This window comes from Manis pentadactyla, chromosome 7 (assembly GCF_030020395.1).
Source record: "Manis pentadactyla isolate mManPen7 chromosome 7, mManPen7.hap1, whole genome shotgun sequence".
NCBI classification, from domain to species: Eukaryota; Metazoa; Chordata; class Mammalia; order Pholidota; family Manidae; genus Manis; species Manis pentadactyla.
The window spans coordinates 87,404,881-87,423,282 of NC_080025.1; the positions used below are offsets into that span (position 1 = coordinate 87,404,881).

Consider the following 18,402-nt stretch of genomic DNA (forward strand, 5'->3'; position numbering starts at 1 on the left):
AATCACACAGATTTGCTAAAGTAATACTTGTTTAAGGGCATCTACATATTTCTCCCTCCTTCACTCTGTATTAACTTAATACAAAATATTCATACTTTAGAAAAATTATATATTAATGATATCTTATTCAAAACAACAAAAAAATTGCATCCTTTTCCCATTTTGAACCAAAAGCCATCCCATTTAAGTCATAGCTACATTAATTTCCACAACAAACTTACCTTTGGAAATGGTTAATAACCAATTAGTTAATAGGAGACTAGTGAGTGTTGATTTACTGGTGATGATAGAACTCTATTGAAGGGGTATTTTTATTGTCCTTGAATTTAAAACATCTGTCTTATTAACTCCCTGCCTTGGAGTTAAGGTTACTTGTACTGTAATTAATGCACAATAAGCCACATTACATGAAATGAAAGTACCTTTACACATTCATCCATAATTAGCAACTCTGCTTCTCAATGGCATATAAACTCCTTCTAAAGATGTGGTTTAGGGGATTTTCTCAGGATGGCAGCATGAGTAGGGTGGCAGAAACTCCTCCAAAAACTATATATATTTTGAAAATAAAGCAAATACAGCTACTCCTAAAAGAGAGACCAGAGGATACAGTACAACAGCGAGGCTACATCTACATCTGTGAGAACTCTGCATCTCACCAAAAGGGTAAGATACAAAGCCATGACCCAGCGGAACCCGAGCATTTCCCCTGCCCCAGCTCACTGGTGGGAGGAAAAGAATCGGAGTGGGGAGGGAGTGGAAGCAGAGGACTGCCAAATAACCATCCCTAGTTATATGCACTGGGAGCACAGACACACATTGCATGTTGTACCGGATATTAGAGAAAACAAAAAGTAAAATCCAAGACTGAGACTGCAAAGAGGTCCAAACAGCCAGCTGCCCTGGGACAAAAGGAAAGCAGGTGCTTTAAAAGTCTTAAAGGGACAAGGGTTTAACAGGTGGACAAATTGTCCTGGCGCACTCAGCTCAGCAGGCGGGGAATTTTAAGGAACTTCAGGTGCCCTAACAATGGAAGGATTTAAGAGCAGACTGGATGAGGTGTAAGAGACTGTTAATGGAATAGAAATCAGAGAACAGGAATACAGAGAAGCTAAGGCAGAGAGAGAGATAAAATGATCTCTAGGAACTTCAGGTGCCCTAACACCCTGGGTGACAATGCAGCTCCAAAGCCCCTCATGGTGATAAGCAGCCTGCCATTCATTTCCCCCCACTGTCACTGCAAGCAAATCAGCTGACCCGTCATTGCTGAAGACCAGCTGAGGAGTAGCCCCACCCACAGCAACCACACAGGGTCCTCTGCCAGTGTGCAGCTACCTGGGGCAGACCCAGAGGATGCCCCTTGTGCTCAGCTGCCCAGCACAGGCAAAGGAAGATGGCACAAAGTCCAGAAGGCATGAAGGGGCACCGTTCTTGCAGGAGAACATACACCACAAGTCTGCAACCCCTGGTAGTGCCCTAGGCTATCCCAAGGGCCGCCCTGCCCATAGCAACTCAGGAGATTAACCCAGAGACTGCTTCCTGTGTGTGCTTAACCAGCACAAGCAATGGAGAAGGGCAAGGTGACCAGCAAGCAGGAAGGGACTTTGTTCTCCCAGCTGACACACGCATCACTTGCTGAAGATTACTCCTATCACCATGAAAAGGCAAAAGAACCTGGTCCAGTCCAAAATCACTCAAATGCCAGAGAGAGAGCCTGGTGAGACGGATATAACCAATCTTCCTGAAAAGAATTCAAAATAAAAGTCGTAACCATGCTGATGGAGCTGCAGAGAAATATGCAAGAGCTAAGGGATGAATTCTGGAGGGAGATAACAGAAATAAAACAAACAATGGAAGGATTTAAGAGCAGACTAGATGAGGTACAAAAGACTGTTAATGGAATAGAAATTAGAGAACAGGAATACAGAGAAGCTGAGGCAGAGAGAGAAAAAAGGATCTCTAGAAATGAAAGAATATTAAGAGAACTGTGTGACCAATTTAAATGGAACAATAATGACATTATAGGGGTACCAGAAGAAGAATAAAGAGAAAAAGGGATAGAAAGTGTCTTTGAAGAAATAACTGATGAAAACATCCCCAAGCTAGGGAAGGAAATCATCTCTCAGACCATGGAAGCCCACAGATCTCCCAACACAAGGGACGCAAGGAGGGTCCAAGATATATAATAATGAAAATGGCAAAGATCAAAGACAAGGACAGAGATTAAAGGCAGCCAGAGAGAGAAAAAAGATCACCTACAGAGGAAAACACATCAGGCTATCATCAGACTTCTCACCAGAAACCTTACAGGCCAGAGGAGAATGGCATGATATATTTAATGCAATGAAACAGAAGGGCCTTGAGTAAAGAATATTGTATCCAGCAAGATTTTCAATTAAATTTGAAGGAGGGATTAACCACTCCCAGATAAGCAAAAGTTGGGGGAATTTACCTCCCACAAACCACCTCTAAAGTGTATTTTAAAGGGAATGCTATACATGGAAGTACTCCTAAGGCTAAATAGTTGTCAATGGAGAAAATAAAATCACAGCAAAGAAAGATCAACCAAAAACTAACTAAAGGCAAAAGATAAAATCAGCTATCCACAAAAGCAGTCAAGAGAAACACAAAAGAGTACAGAATAAAATATCTAACATATAAAGAGTGGAGGAGGAAGAATAAGAAGGGTGAGAAATAAAGAACCATCAGACTGTGTTTATAATAGCATAACAAGTGAGTTAAACTTAGATGCTTAGATAGTAAAGAAGCTACCCTTGAATCTTTGGTAACCACAAATTCAAAGCCTGCAATGGCAGTAAGTACATATCTATCTATAATCACCCTAAATGTAAATGGACTGAATGAACCAATCAAAAGACACAGAGTAATAGAATGGATAATAAGCAAGACCTGTCTATATGCTGCTTACAAGAGACTCACCTCAAACCCAAAGACATACAGACTAAAAGTGAAGGGATGGAAAAAGATACTTCATACAAACAAAAGGGAGAAAAAAGCAGGTGTTGCAGTACTTGTATCAGACAAAATAGACTTCAAAACAAAGAAAGTAACAAGAGATAAAGGACATTACATAATGATAAAGGGGTCAGTCCAACAAGAGAATATAACCATTATAAATATATATGCACCCAACACAGGAGCACCAACATATGTGAAATGAATACCAAAAGAATTAAAGGAGGAAACAGAATGCAATGCATTCATTTTAGGAGACTTTAACACACCACTCACTCCAAAGGACAGGTCAGCCAGACAGAAAATAAGTAAGGAGACAGAGCCACTGAACTCCACACTAGAACAGATGGACCTAACAGACATCTACAGAACTCTATACCCAATAGTAGCAAGACACACATTCTTCTCAAGTGCACATGGAAGATTTTCCAGAATACACCACATACTAGGCCACAAAAAGACCCTCAGTAAGTTCAAAATGATTGAAATTCTACCAACCACCCTCGCAGATCACAAAGGTGTAAAACTAGAAATAAATTGTACAAAGAAAACAAAAAGCCTCACAAACACATGGAGGTTCAACAACATGCTCCTAAATAATCAGTGGATCAATGACCAACTTAAAACAGAGATCTAGCAATATATGGAGACAAATGAAAACAACAGCACAACACCCCAACTTCTGTGGGACATGGGGAAGGCACTTCTAAGAAGAAAGTATATAGCAATACAGGCCTATTTAAAGAAGGAAGAATAATCCCAAATGAATAGTCTAAAGTCACAATTACTGAAAGTGGAAAAAGAAGAACAAATGAAGCCCAAAATCAGCAGAAGGAGGGACATAATAAAGATAAGAGAAGAAATAAATAAAATTGAGAAGAATAAAACAATAGAAAAAAATCAGTGAAACCAAGAGCTGGTTATTTGAGAAAATAAACAAAATAGATAAACCCCTAGCCACACTTATTAAGAGAAAAAGAGAATCTACACACATCATCAGAATCAGAAATGAGAAAGGAAAAATCATGATGGACAACACAGAAATGCAAAGAATTTAAAGAATACTATGAAAATCTACATGCTAACAATATGGATAGCCTAGAAGAAATGGACAACTTTCTAGAAAAATATAACTTTCCAACGCTGACCCAGGAAGAAACAGAAAATCTAAACAGACCAATTACCAGCAACAAAATAGAAGCGGTAATCAAAAAACTACCCAAGAACAAGATTCCCAAACCAGATGGATTCACTGCTGAATTTTATCAGACATTTAGAGAAGATACAATACCCATTCTCCTTAAAGTTTTCCAAAAAATAGAAGAAGAGGGAATACTCCCAAACCCATTCTATGAAGCCAGCACCACTCTAGTACCAAAACCAGGCAAAGACACCACAAAAAATAAAATTACAGACCAATATCCTTGATGAACATAGATGCAAAAATACTCAACAAAATATTAGCAAAATGAATTAAAAAATACATCAAGAGGATCATACACTATGATCAAGTGGAATTCATCTCAGGGATGCAACATTTGAAAATCCATCAACATCATCCACCACATTAATAAAAAGAAAGACAAACACCACATGATCATCTCCATAGATGCTGAAAAAGCATTCAACAAAATTTAACATCCATTTATGGTAAAAGCTCTCAACAAAATGGGTATACAGGGCAAGTACCTCAACATAATCTCAACATAATAAAGGCCATATATGACAAACCCACAGCCAACATCATACTTAACAGCAAGAAGCTGAAAGCTTTTCACCTAAAATCGTGAACAAGACAGGGATGCCCACTCCCCCCACTTTTATTCAACATAGTACTGGAGGTAATAGCCACTGCAATCAAACAAAGAAATAAAAACCATCCAGATTGGTAAGGAAGAAGTCAAACTGTCACTATTAAAGATGACATGATATTGTACATAGAAAACCCTAAAGAATCCACTCCAAAACTACTAGAACTAATACCTGAATTCAGCAAAGTTGCAGGATACAAAATTAAAACATAGAAATCTGTTGCATTCCTATACACTATTGATGAACTAGCAGAAAGAGAAATCAGGAAAACAATTCCTTTTAAAATTACATCAAAAAGAATAAAATACTTAGTAATAAACCTAACCAAGGAAGTGAAAGACCTGTACACTGAAAACTACAATACATTCTTAAGAGAAATTAAAGAGGACACTAACAAATGGAAACTCATCCCATGCTCTTGGCTACGAAGAATTAACATAGCCAAAATGGCAATCTTGCCTAAAGCAATCCACAGATTCAATGCAATCCCTATCAAAATACCAACAGCATTCTTCAACGAACTGGAAAAAATAGTTCTAAAATTCATATGGAATCACAAAAGGCCCTGAATAGCCAAAGCAATCCTGAGAAGGAAGAATAAAGCTGGGGGGATCTCGCTACCCAAGTTCAAGCTCTACTACACAGCCACAATAATCAAGACAATTTGGTACAGGCACAAGAACAGAGCCACAGATCAGTGGAACAGAAGAGAGAGTCCAGATATTAACCCAAACATATATGGTCAATTAAAATATGATAAAGGAACCATGGATACACAGTGGGGAAATGACAGCCTCTTCAGCAGCTGGTGTTGTCAAAACTGGATAGCTACATGTAAGAGAATGAAACTGGATCATTGTCTAACCCCATACATAAAAGTAAACTTGAAATGGATCAAAGACCTGAATGTAACTCATGAAACCATAAAACTCTTAGAAAAACACATTGGCAAAAATCTCCTGGACATAAACATGAGCAACTTCTTCATGAACATATCTCTGCGGGGAAGAGAAACAAAAGCAAAAATGAACAAGTGGGACTATATCAAGCTGAAAAGCTTCTGTACACCAAAGGCACCATGAGTAGAATAAAAAGGTATCCTATAGTATGGGAGAATATATTCATAAATGACATCTCCGATAAAGGGTTAACATCCAAAATATATAAAGAGCTCACGCACCTCAACAAACAAAAGCAAATAATCCAATTAAAATATAGGCCGAGGAGCTGAACAGACACTTCTCCAAAGAAGATATTCAGATGGGCAACAGGCACATGAAAAGATGATCCACATCACTAATCATCAGAGAAATGCAAATTAAAACCACAGTGAGATATCACCTCACACCAGTTAGGAGCCAACATCCAAAAGACAAACAAGAAATGTTGGTGAGACTGTGGAGAAAGGGGAACCCTCCTACACTGCTGGTGGGAATGTAAATTAGTTCATTTCAACCAGTGTGGAAAGCAGTATGGAGGTTCCTCAAAAAACTCAAAATAGAAATAACATTTGACCCAGGAATTCCACACCTAGGAATTTACCCTAAGAATGCAGGATCCCAGTTTCAAAATGACATGCACCCCTATGTTTATCGTAGCACTATTTACAGTAGGCAAGAAATGGAAGCAACCTAAGTGTCCATCAGTAGATGAATGGATAAAGAAGAGGTGGTACATATACACAATGGAATTTTATTCAGCCATAAGAAGAAAACAAATCCTATCATTTGCAACAACATGGATGGAGCTAGAGGGTATTATGCTCAGTGACATAAGCCAGGATGAGAAAGACAAGTATCAGATGATTTTCCTCATCTGTGGAGTGTAATAACAAAGGAAAAACTGAAGGAACAAAACAGCAGCAGACTCACAGAACCCAAGAATGGACTAAGAGTTACCAAAGGGAAACGGACAGGGGAGGATGGGTGGGAAGAGAGGGATAAGGGGGAAAAAGGGGTATTACGATTAGCACACATAATGTGGGGGGGGGCACAGGGAAGGCAGTACAACACAGAGGAGACAAGTAGTGATTCTATAGCATCTTACTACGCTGATGGACAGTGACTGCAATTGGGTATGTCATGGGTACTTGATAATAGGGAGAGTCTAGTAACCATAATGTTGCTCATGTAATTGTACATTAATGATTCCAAAAAAAAAAAAAAAAAGAAAGTTACAGGACACTGCTGATCTTTGTAAAAAGTCAAGGGGTGTTGAAGATAAAGAAGCAATTGAAGCCACATGCAAATTATAACTAAATAAATGAACACTCTGATTTGGCAAATGAAAAAAGCATAGACTCCTCAAAATAAAAATACTAGTTTAAATTTATTATTAATTTATTAGATTTAATTAATTTTCTTAAAATAAATCATGGCCCTGGAATTTTAGATTTAGAGATAATAGATTTCCAATAGTTGTGGATTGAATTGGGTTCCTCAAAGGTATATGTTGAAGTCCAAACTCCTTGTACCTTTGAATACGAACTTACTTAGAAATAAGATCCTTGTAGATATATTCAAGTTCAGATAAATTTACACTGAGTTATCTTGGACCCTAATCCAATGACTGGGTACTTAGAAGAAGAGAGAAATCTGGACATACACAGCCATGGAGGGAAGAAGGCCATGTGACAACAGAGGCAGAGATTTCGTGATGCAGCGGCAAGCCAGGAAACACCAAGTATTGTTGTCAACCCCCAGAAGCTAAGAGGAAGGCAAGATTTTCTCCTATGGACTCCAGAGGGGGAATGGCCCTGCTGACACCTCAATTTTGTATGTTTAGTCTCCAGAACTATGAGAGAATAAATTTCTGTTGTTCTAAGCTACTCATTTTGTGATTTTGGTATGGCAGTGCTAGGAAACAAGAGCACCAATCATTATGAAAACTGAACCAATACCAAAGAGAAAAGGATTTTATGTTTTGATCCTGTATAACCTCTTTAAAAACAAAAACATAGACTCTATGAAGTCTCAACAAATACCAAGATACACAATAAAAATCATTTTGTTTACAGAGTGAGACAGTACAGAAGTCTTACTCTTGACTGCAGTTTGTAAAGCCTCCCATGTGACTGTGAAGGACAGCGGGGCAGGACACCCCGGGCCAGCACTGACCACAGATGCAGGTCTCAGGTCTCAGCCTTTTCTCTGTCTCCATTCCAAGTGTTTCTCACAATTTGTAACTGACATGATAAGGGAGGACTAACCCCTCTAGCTACTGAGCATTACCAGGTGTAAAATAAGATGGAAAAAAAAAAAAAGAAAAGAACTTAGTGACTGTTTTTTTTGGCATTTAGGCTAATTTCCAGTCTAGAAGAGAGAACCAAGGGCTCAGGTGGAATCACACCACTGATGAGCAGAACAGATCATGTGTGCAGGAAGGGGTGGCTCTTCATATTGTGGTTTAAGGATTTCAGAGCATAGGTACTTGCAGTTGGTCCCATGGAATACTGACCTCTGCGGAACTAAATAAAACTAGTAGGGAATTTTCCAGTTTCATTGCTCTATGTGACCCATATCCCTGGGTTTTGTCTAGGCAGCGGTGAGGCAGAGTCCTGTAGGAATGTAAGCATGTAGTGGAGTCAGTAAGAAGGTGGGTAACCGCACTATCAGGGACACACACTGCAAGAAAATTCTCCTACCCTTGGAATCTGTATTAACTGATGTGCAAGGATACCTTATATTTTTATTAAGACTACAATCTGGTATTCACTAAATGTATTTGGGTGGCCAATATCATGACATTCTACAAGCTGTGAGTCAAATTTATATAGCTGGTCTAGTTATGGACCATGTTGCTCAGAGACATACTTGGGGATAAAATATAAAAATGTGAAAGCCAATGAGAAAAGATTTGCAGTTCTCGGGACTATCTGAACATCATTTTTATTGTGAACCTGAAACTGCTCTAAAAAATATGCTGCTCAGAACAAATATCAACCAAGAACAGAAACCATACAATAGAATTAAAGAGTTCCTTTCCCTATATAAAATTTAGGTTACTGGTAATGTTTTGTTTCTTCATCATGTGCTGGTTATGCAAGGTGTTCATTTGCGCAAAATTAATTGAGCTCTACCCTTAGGATATTTATACTTTTCTTCATGTGTGTTGTTATTTTTCAATAAAAATTTAAAAAGGTTAAAAAGGAAACATAATCAGTAATGAAAATAAGTTGCTTAAACTTGTCACTGTGACATTTTATTGACAAGCATACAAGAAAAAGACACAGGTGAAGCTTTACAGTATCAGTAAGATGCTGAAGACCGATGACTGCCTTAAAGATAACCCAGATGCCAAATTAGTAAAAGCATAAACACAAAGATCCTCATCAACAATGGAAGTAAATTTGACTGTTGACAAATCCTGCCTCTTCTACAAAATGGCAGTGGAGCCTTGGAGAAAAGAAAATGTTACCTCTTTAAAAATGCTTTCATTTTTGTTCATTTGCTCATTTGTTCATTTGCTCATTTTGTTCATTTGTTATATTTGCATTTTTTTAAGACTAAGGCATAAAAGTCCTCAGTTCACTATTTTATTACATGTACAAAACTTTCCACTCATGTTAAGGGAATCAGTTCCACACCTAGGAAATTCATAAAATATGAACTAGCTTTTCCTGGAAGTAAATAAAGCCCTTGGAAATAATTTCAAAGTTTACGGCAATTTCCAATAGCATCTAAGTTAGAGGCACATCTATGTTTATTGGGAAAAGCTGTCTCAAGTTAGAAAAAGAAAACATGTGACTGTGTATATGTGTACATGTATTTATGGGATGGAGTTGAGAAAAGAGTGGAGGTATTATACTTGAGAAGAAAGCAGTGAAATCTAGGAAGCCATGGGGGGGGGAAATAGAAAATAAATTTTCATAAGAATTTGGAAGAAAAAAGAGAAGTCATTCTTCCAAAGAAAAGCTAAGTGCCTTGACTTAGAGGAACATTTGTTGGTTTACACATTCTTCTGTCTCTAACACTTTCCCATTTCAGAATATTGCCCTAGTGCTGGCATTTGCTATGGCATAAACCTTCCTTTTGGAAAAGCATTGGAAATGTTTAAACATTACCATTAGGAGCTTAATATTTTATTAAAAGTAGTAGCCCTACATGACACCAAAAGTAAATAATTCACAGCCATAACACAGGCTTTCTTTTGTCAGGCTCAAATGAAATGTATCACCCTCCTACTCTGGTGAGTCCTGTCTGACCAGGGACATTTTACTACAACCAGGAGCAAATTACAAGATGTTTTAAATAGAATGTCAAGGAAATTAACTCACAGCAGAAGTGAACTGGTATAAATGGTGGGATCTTTAGGATGAGAGAATGTAAGCAAGAGAAGGCAAAGAGTACCAGTGAGGATATTTAGCCTGGCTGATTGAACTACAAAGCAGAGGAAAATGGTTGCCTTAATATTCAGGCAAGTTTACACCGTTCTTAGGATTTTTCTGTTTTTATTTTTAAATGGTTGGCCTTGCAAAAGGAGATAAAACTTAGTTCTAAGGGTTTATAGCTTAAACTCTTAAATATATCTTAAAGTGTAAGATACATGTGCTTTATATCTATAAGATGGTAGACTAGTATAATATCAGAAAGCCACAAGTACTAACTAAAAATCGGGTCCTAAAATGTGTTTTTATCTTTAAGTATTTATCTAAAGATTTATATCTGATGCAGACTTGAATATTACAGGATGACTTTTTTTAAAACAGAATTTAAATCATACATTTAAATTCAATATTTGACAGTAAGGAGAGTAGTATATTAGTCATTAATGTGAACTTATTGAGGACCACCTGTAAACTCAAGAACTTAAGGTAATTAGGAAAATATGCATATACTGGACCCAAGGCTGGATCAGATGGTAGTCTAGCAGTGTAGAAAACGTTAGCATACAGATGTGAAACCACTGGAAACCGTTGCAGTCTTTCCTTCTGGTGTGGAATAAAAGTATAGAAAGTATTCAGAGAAAGAAAATATTGGTATGAAGAAAAATTTCAGGGAAGTAATGGGACAGAATTTGGTTCTTGAGGTATAGTTGGAATTTATGGGGGATGCATTCAAGGGAACAAAGAGAGAGAAATAACAGGTAGGGGAGAAGCATGGCCTTTCCAAAAGATATGAACAGCTACTGGAAGGGCTGTGCATAGAAAGGCATATTATATATGCCCTTCGGGTTTGGTATTTGGGGAACTAAAAACCAGGTTGGGTAGGAGGTGATGGCTGCATTTATTATCACATTACTATTATCAGTTGCTGAAGGGGGCATGTGATAACAACTAGTATTTTCAGAAGATGATTGTGGAGGTGGTTTACAGCCTGCATTATAGGAAAAGTACCTTCTGTTAGGGAGATAAGCCAAGAGATTCTGACTCTAATCTAGTTAAAAGGTGCTAAGAGCTTGCACTTAGGCTGTGAATGGTGAAGATAAAAACTCAAATTTGGGAGAGATATTTTAAGAGTAAATTTCAAGGCTCAGTGATAGGTTGAATATATGAGCTAAAGGTGAAAGACAAGACTAAAAGAAACTGACTTCTAACTCTATTTCCAATGACTGCAAGCACAATGATACCATGTCTGACAGAAAAGAGAGAGTTGGAACAGTTGTTCTTCGTGAATATAAGTAAGTCAGCTTAGTCTGGGATTTAAAACATGTTACTGGATGCTTTTAAAACAGGTAGGGACTGTTCTGACTTGGACTGGGCACCTACAGGTCCTTCCACAGGAAAGAGAAATGGCATGAGTAGTGTTCATGGCAAACCCTCTGCAAGTCTAGAGTTGGGCTTTGTGCCCCCATTCGAATATTCCCTAGTTTTCACTATGATAATAATGGCCAATTACTGAGCACTTGTGTATAAGGTTCTGCCCTATACATATCTACACAGATTTCTCTTTTCTATTTAATTCTCATAACAATCCTACAAATAGGTACCATGGACTACATTTTCCAAATTAGGTCACTGGCCAAAATTTTTTGCATACCTGGATCAAGATAGCACAACTACTGTGTCAGTTATTGGACAAAGTCCATCTTCAGAATCTGGTTAGTCTGACTCGTAAGACTCAACCCATTTCTCAAATTAGTATGTCAAATGAAGTAATGACATTTGGGAAACTCTGGAAATGAAACTAAGTTTTATTCTCTTTGTTTCTGTCTGACCTATGACTCGAGGACTCCATTCAGATAGGCCTTCCTAGAGCTCAACACTCCTTCTAGCTCATGGCTGTATTAATGGCACCTTTGGAGAAGCTCATGGACATAAAATAGATTCTGTTTGTTTACAGGCTATCAGTAGTAGTACTTAGTCATCAGTTGAGGGCAGACCTCCTTTATATTGGCATTTTCATACAATGGTTCGAGAAGAAACTCTAGTTTATACTAAATAGGTAATGTTCTGAAGTAAACATATCCTGTTTAACCTAGCACAAACTCATCACTTTAATAAATATGCCGTTATAACTGCTTAAAATGAAAACTCCAAAAATGCACTGAGGCTAAAGTTACTTCAGAGAAGGTGACAGATTCTTCTGGATATATGAGAACTTTCTTTTAAAGTGTGTAAGTCTCGTTTCATGAACAAAATATCCACAGAACTCCTGAAGAGATCACAGTTTACAGTAAATAAGGTTGAAGTGGCCAGGAGCCTCAGGACGTAGGAAAACTTATAGGAAGGCACACATTTTTTCTGACTGCCTTAAATTCCTCCCTGTTTAGCATTGTTTCCTAAATGAGACTATGGGATTTAAAGACTTTTACAGTTCATGTTGTGTTCTACAGTAGTAAAAAATATAATCATCTTCATGTGTATATTTGATGTTTAGTTAAGAATAAGATGTTAGAGTCATGCTGTCTGAAATGTTGTGGACATGAAATCCTTATTTTTAGAAGTATAGTTAATTCAGCAGTAGTACCCTCTTTCCTGTAAAAGGGAGGGGCTAATTTCTCACAAGCCTGGGGCCAGGATCAAATCCAAACATAAATTTATAATGGTGAGTAGTTGAACTACAAATGTAGATTTTGGAGTCCCAGATGATTGGAACCATTGAAACAAAAGAAAGGAAACAAGAAAAACAAAATGGAATACCCAGCATGAAAATAAAGATACCTTGAGTACCAATAAGAGACCATGAGCAATGGTTACTGAGCACTGATTCCCATAGAATGGAGAGGGTAGGCAAACTTCATGTAGGTCAAATAAGGAAAGGAGGAGAGGAGTCAGAGAAAATTCTCTAAAAGTTTTGTGTTAGATAAAATAGTAATGCATATTTTGAGGGTGTTCAAGCTAAGTGCAGACTTAAATCATACTGTTTTTCAAGAAATAAAATGAACAAAAATCATCCACTTAAAATATTACATTTGTAATTTACAGAGAATGGGAAAATAATTTGAAATACAAAGAAGAAATGAATTCTGGTATTCTCTAAGTTCACCTTATGTTGAAGATATGAAGGATGCACTTTATGGAGAAAATAAGAGGACTAGGTTCCTACAAGATCTGAAAGGAAAACTACACATTTTTATAGATTTTTAGCAAAAAAAGTAATTTTTTAAATGTACACAGTTTTTTTTTTAAAACCAAAATAGTTGTGGGCTTTTAAAAACTGAGAACCTGATATGTTTAAATGATTCATATGTGTAATTTAAATCATTGTTAGACATTTTATGATAATAACCAAATCCTTCAAAAAAAAATAAAACCGTCTTTTGTAATAGAGGAAATTTCAAACATAAATACAATTTAACCGAGTAATAGCTGAAAATGATTGAAGAAAATGTGTTCATTTAAAAAAGTACTTAATTGTATTTTTGAAATGCAAGTCACAGTTTGTTTTTCCCATTATCCTGTGTGCATGTACATGTGTTTGAGAACAAAATTTAAATGATGTGGTTGGAACGGGTGGCTGAGGAGCACTAGAGAGCAATTTATTTCCTTAACTGAAACAGTGTTTCCTTCTGTTTTATTCCCAAATGCAAAAATAATTCATCTTATAACAGGAGGAATCATATACTATTTGGAAAACCAAACCAAACCAATGGGGTTGGGAGGAACCCAGGCTTATGAATATTTTTGTACTATATTGTCAAAAATGGTTATTCTTGAAAATATGCATCCTAATTAATTTCCAGAAATTAAACATGAAACACTAGGGAGACCATGTAACAACTGCATTTATTCCAGAACTTATTTAAAGCATGCTTTGACAGTCATGCAAACCAGGTAGAGTCCTAACATTTCCCAGGAAAGACCAATTTACCTCTTCTTTCTCAACTGTCAATGACTAGTGTTTACATTTAAATCTCTTATCACTCATATTGAAGCATGGCAACAATATGTTGTGAAGATAGGTGAAAACGAGTTTCTAGAGGCAATAAGAACTAAAATATGGACCCACTTGCCATGTGGTCAACAACAATTTGCTTAGATTTTCTCAGTCTTAGTGTTTTCACTATATAATTAAGTCTTTGGACTATGTTGTTCATTTTTATACCTTTATAGGCCCCAAAATTCCATGATTAAAATAAGTTTACTTGTAAAACAGAAAATTATCAAAATATTGTTGTCAGGTAGAGGGAATGGCTGAGCTTCACCCACTCAGTATTCCATGCCCCTTGCCCACCTCTAGCTGTGGGTTCTGATTACAATATGGGTAACAACTCCCAGAGCGCCTGTACAGTGGCACCATCTCTAAAGTTGTCAGGAACCCTAATATTCTGGATTCGGTGAGGACAAATCTGACTCAGACCCTTATCCCATTGGGAGCCACGTGAGATAAGAAACATCCACGGTTTTATGCTGACTAAGCCTAACATTCAGCATGATCTTCCAGGGCAGGACTCTCAGAGAGCATGGGATACACAGTCTTCACTGTGAGGGAATGCCGGGGATTCGTTTTCTGATGTTACTCACTGTGATCTGACACCAAACACAATGCAGTCCTGTCAGGCCCTGGTAACATTTAACTGTTTTGTGGCACTTATCACACTTGGTTGGGCAGTTGCCTTCAACCCAGTAATGGTGCATGACCTAGAACAGAACCAGAGCAGCGTGGTAAGAGGAGACATTCCTCAATGTCACCCTCAGAGAGTGAGCATGGCCCCACACTTACATCCGTGTTCTTCTTGGACTTCACGTAAGTTTTGATGCAAGAGGGAGGTGCTCTAGCCACGCAGCGCTCATGAACTGTGTACTTGCAAACTGAAAAGAAACATGCACACAAATTCAGAGCTCAGCCTGGTCTTGATTGCAATTTTATAGGGAAAGAATGACATTAACAGAACCTCATTTCATATCCACTGCTCCCTAATCAATCCAATCAGCCACATCAAGGAAAAGTCTAAGTCGACTGTTTTTACCATTGAATACAAAAGGCCAATTAGTACAGGAAATATTATGCATGTGAAAGACCAAGACTCCTCTATCATGGCATAGCAGGAAATGCTTAATTAAATCAGGCCTCACTCAAACTTTACACAATAATTCCCAGATGACAAAAATCTTAAAGACAAATTGAGGACTGCCAAATGGCTTGGTGTCATTTGCTAGAAGGAAAAGGTCTATGTTTTACAAAGTATAGGCATGAGAGCAGCTGGAGGGCATGGGAATAAAAGCCCATGAGTTTATATTATTTTGTCTATTGATTTATCTAAACCTTAAATGGCTGATTAGTCTATTTCCAGAGAATAGATTTCATCATAAATGCCAGGCCTTCAATAATAGTTCATTGCTCATTTGCCATCGTGGGACTGTTTGTCCTAAAGGAGCAACCTTTGCTTAGCAGCATTATGATATACAGTATATATATAATATGTAAAATTGTATATGTATATATAAACATACATATATACATCTACAAACATGTGTCTGAGTGTGTGTTATAATATGTGATGTCAATTCAAGATATATTTTATTGGCACCTTCAAATTATTTCATGGATTGACACTGAGGGTCATATACAGATGAGCTTTTAATAAACACTGCTTCCAAAGTAAGAGTTCTAAATGCATAAATAAAGACAATAAATATTAGATAAAAGCAATCATATAGCCCTCTCAATAAAATAAAAACTAAGTACTACATGAAATTAGAATGAAAAATTCTAGACCCATATAATACTTATATAGTAAAGCTCTTCCAAAATGTCCACCCCTGTGATTTCCTTTGGCAACCCTGAGAAAGAAAACTTTCTCTTCTTTTTCATATTGGTAATAATGTAGAATATTGCATTTGCCATATTAATCAGTTAAAGTTTGAGAGCAAAATTCTCACTCCCTATATGGCATCCCTTACATTATCTGAGAGTGATCATTTCTTTTCATATATTTAACAGAATCTATGGAAAATTCCTTCCCTCAAAAATAATAAAACTTTAAAAACAAACTTCCTTCATTCATGGAGAATATTCTAATGTAACTAGCCTTTCAAATGTGGCCACTAGAAACTGCCCTCTAAAGTGCATATGGCAATTTCATGTAACTTCATTAAAATCCTTAAACACTTTAGAAATTGCTTAAATGTGGCACTAAAACACGGTTTTTAATATCAATGCATCTGAGAGAAAGTCAATTTCCAAATATCCTACCACAGAAGCAGCTAGCTGAAAACAATATTGAAAACAATGTATTGTATGGAAGCCAGGTAAGAAATTATATTTAATATAAATGTACAAAAAGGGATGTGCCTAATAAACTTGACAGTTTCATTAACTCCGTACATAGCAGAAAGGGCACGGATGAACATGTTGCTGAACCAAGGGAAAGTGACACTTTAGTGAGGACACAATATTCCCTCTGTGTTAATAGGGGCATCAGAGAATGTAAGTTTCTCAGGCATACATGTTTATTTATAAATACGTAGGTGATTTTTCTAAATTAACTGTTACATACAATATTAGAAAATTCATGGGCCAGACTCACTTAATAGAATGAAATGAAAATTGCAAAGATAAGTGTACTGAAATGAAAATGACCATGATTCATAACTGGAAATACTTTGGATTCCAATATCCATTAACCATCTATGAAGATTTTCTTCATGATAGCATTAAAAATCTTATGCCTAAGGTGTAAGATGAGTTTGTATACTTTGTGATTTCTTAACGTGAATGCAAATTGACAATCAGTTAATTTAATGGTTTCTTTAAAAAGATCTAAAGTAATTGGCGCATTATATGAAGAAAATGCGAATAAAATGGCTAACTTATAAAAATGAAATGACAAATATAAATAAGATATGAGAAATCAGTGGATATTTTCACAATTATAGCAGAAGAAATTGGGAATCATGAATGAATTAAACAGTGGAAAGAAAATAGCTAATGAATTGGAAAATGTCCTTCACTCTTTTCCAAGGGGGAGGGTTTCCCAAAATTGAAGGAAGTTAAAACTAGAGTGACTTAACATTCAAATTATACTGCAAGGAAACATAAATCATAGGTACAGGAAGGGTCAGGTTTATTTCTTAGGTCTTTATCTACAGACAGGACTGCTCCTTGATGTCAGGCTTTCCTCACTGGAGCTGACACCTGGGCAAAGCAAACAGACTCACAGGAGCAGCAGAGGCCTTGCTTCCCCACACCGATTAGCATGTTCAGGCAAAGATTGCAGTAGGCAGGTTTGTTAAAGTGCTTGAGTCGCCACACATGCTGCCCATCATCCTTCACATTCTGCAGGGGATGGAAGAGAAACAGATTTCACTTAATGAAATAAACAGAGGAATATGTAAGTGCCAATACAATTCTGAGCTGCGCTGAGGCACTGGAAGACAATCTGTTATTTCATCCCTCACTTTCTCCAAGATCGCCACAGAGTCTAGAAAAACACATGTGCTCTAGTGGAATGAGATCCTGCTAACAAATCTGGGATGCTATAGCAACCCACAAATTCTTGTCTAATGTCAACAGTTCAACAGCATGTTCCCAAACCATCATAATGACCTGCCAAAGTGAGTACTCCCTAAGGACAAGGACATGTCTGCCTCGCCTTTGAATACTTTACGCTCAGCACAATTCCATAAACAATAAATGAATAAAGAAAAACTCACGAGTGGAAGAGCCTGAGAAATGAAAATTTGGAAAAAAGTTGTTAACCCTTGCTTAGTAGGAGGAATATTCCAGTTCCATGGTGGTAGTGAGGTCCTGTAAGGGGGCAGAGGAATGGATGAGATGGGAAAGAACAGGACTTAAAGGTAAGTTACTAGTGACCATGGCTTCCGTAGGGGATTCTTTATGTTTTACAATTTACAGTAATATATTTTTGCATGTTTCAAATGATAAATTTCAAAGGTAACCATTTTAAGGACCTAATTACATTATCATTTTGCTTACTTCTCTTTTAAAAGATGAATGATTTTAAATCTCATAGAAAGGTGGTAAAAATATTAAAAATGCATTACTCTTATTTTTAACAAAGACTGTTGTTATTTGCTTCAACAAAATCTTGAGTTTAGTTCTCATGTTAGCACAACTGTAATTATGATTTACTCTTCTAAGTAAAACTCTATATAATATTATAACTACTTCTCTAATACGTATTTAACTACATCTGCATTATTCAAGAATTAAGTACAATGAAATATTATGCTTATAAGCCTCTTGAATTCCTTACAAAAAGATCGAAATA

General features: G+C 36.9%; 1 protein-coding gene across 7 annotated transcripts in view; it reads right to left on the reverse strand.

The window, feature by feature from the left end:
• DGKB (diacylglycerol kinase beta) overlaps nucleotides 1-18,402 on the reverse strand; it is a 749,649-nt gene that overhangs the window by 516,360 nt on the left and 214,887 nt on the right. For all 7 annotated transcript variants that reach the window (XM_057504557.1, XM_036894568.2, XM_036894565.2 and 4 more), the window contains 3 exons: nucleotides 17,330-17,447; nucleotides 14,892-14,980; nucleotides 14,693-14,809 (listed from right to left, as the gene is read on the reverse strand). In XM_057504557.1, the coding sequence (XP_057360540.1) occupies nucleotides 14,693-14,809; nucleotides 14,892-14,980; nucleotides 17,330-17,447 (324 nt within the window). The remainder of the gene's footprint in view (nucleotides 1-14,692; nucleotides 14,810-14,891; nucleotides 14,981-17,329; nucleotides 17,448-18,402) is intronic.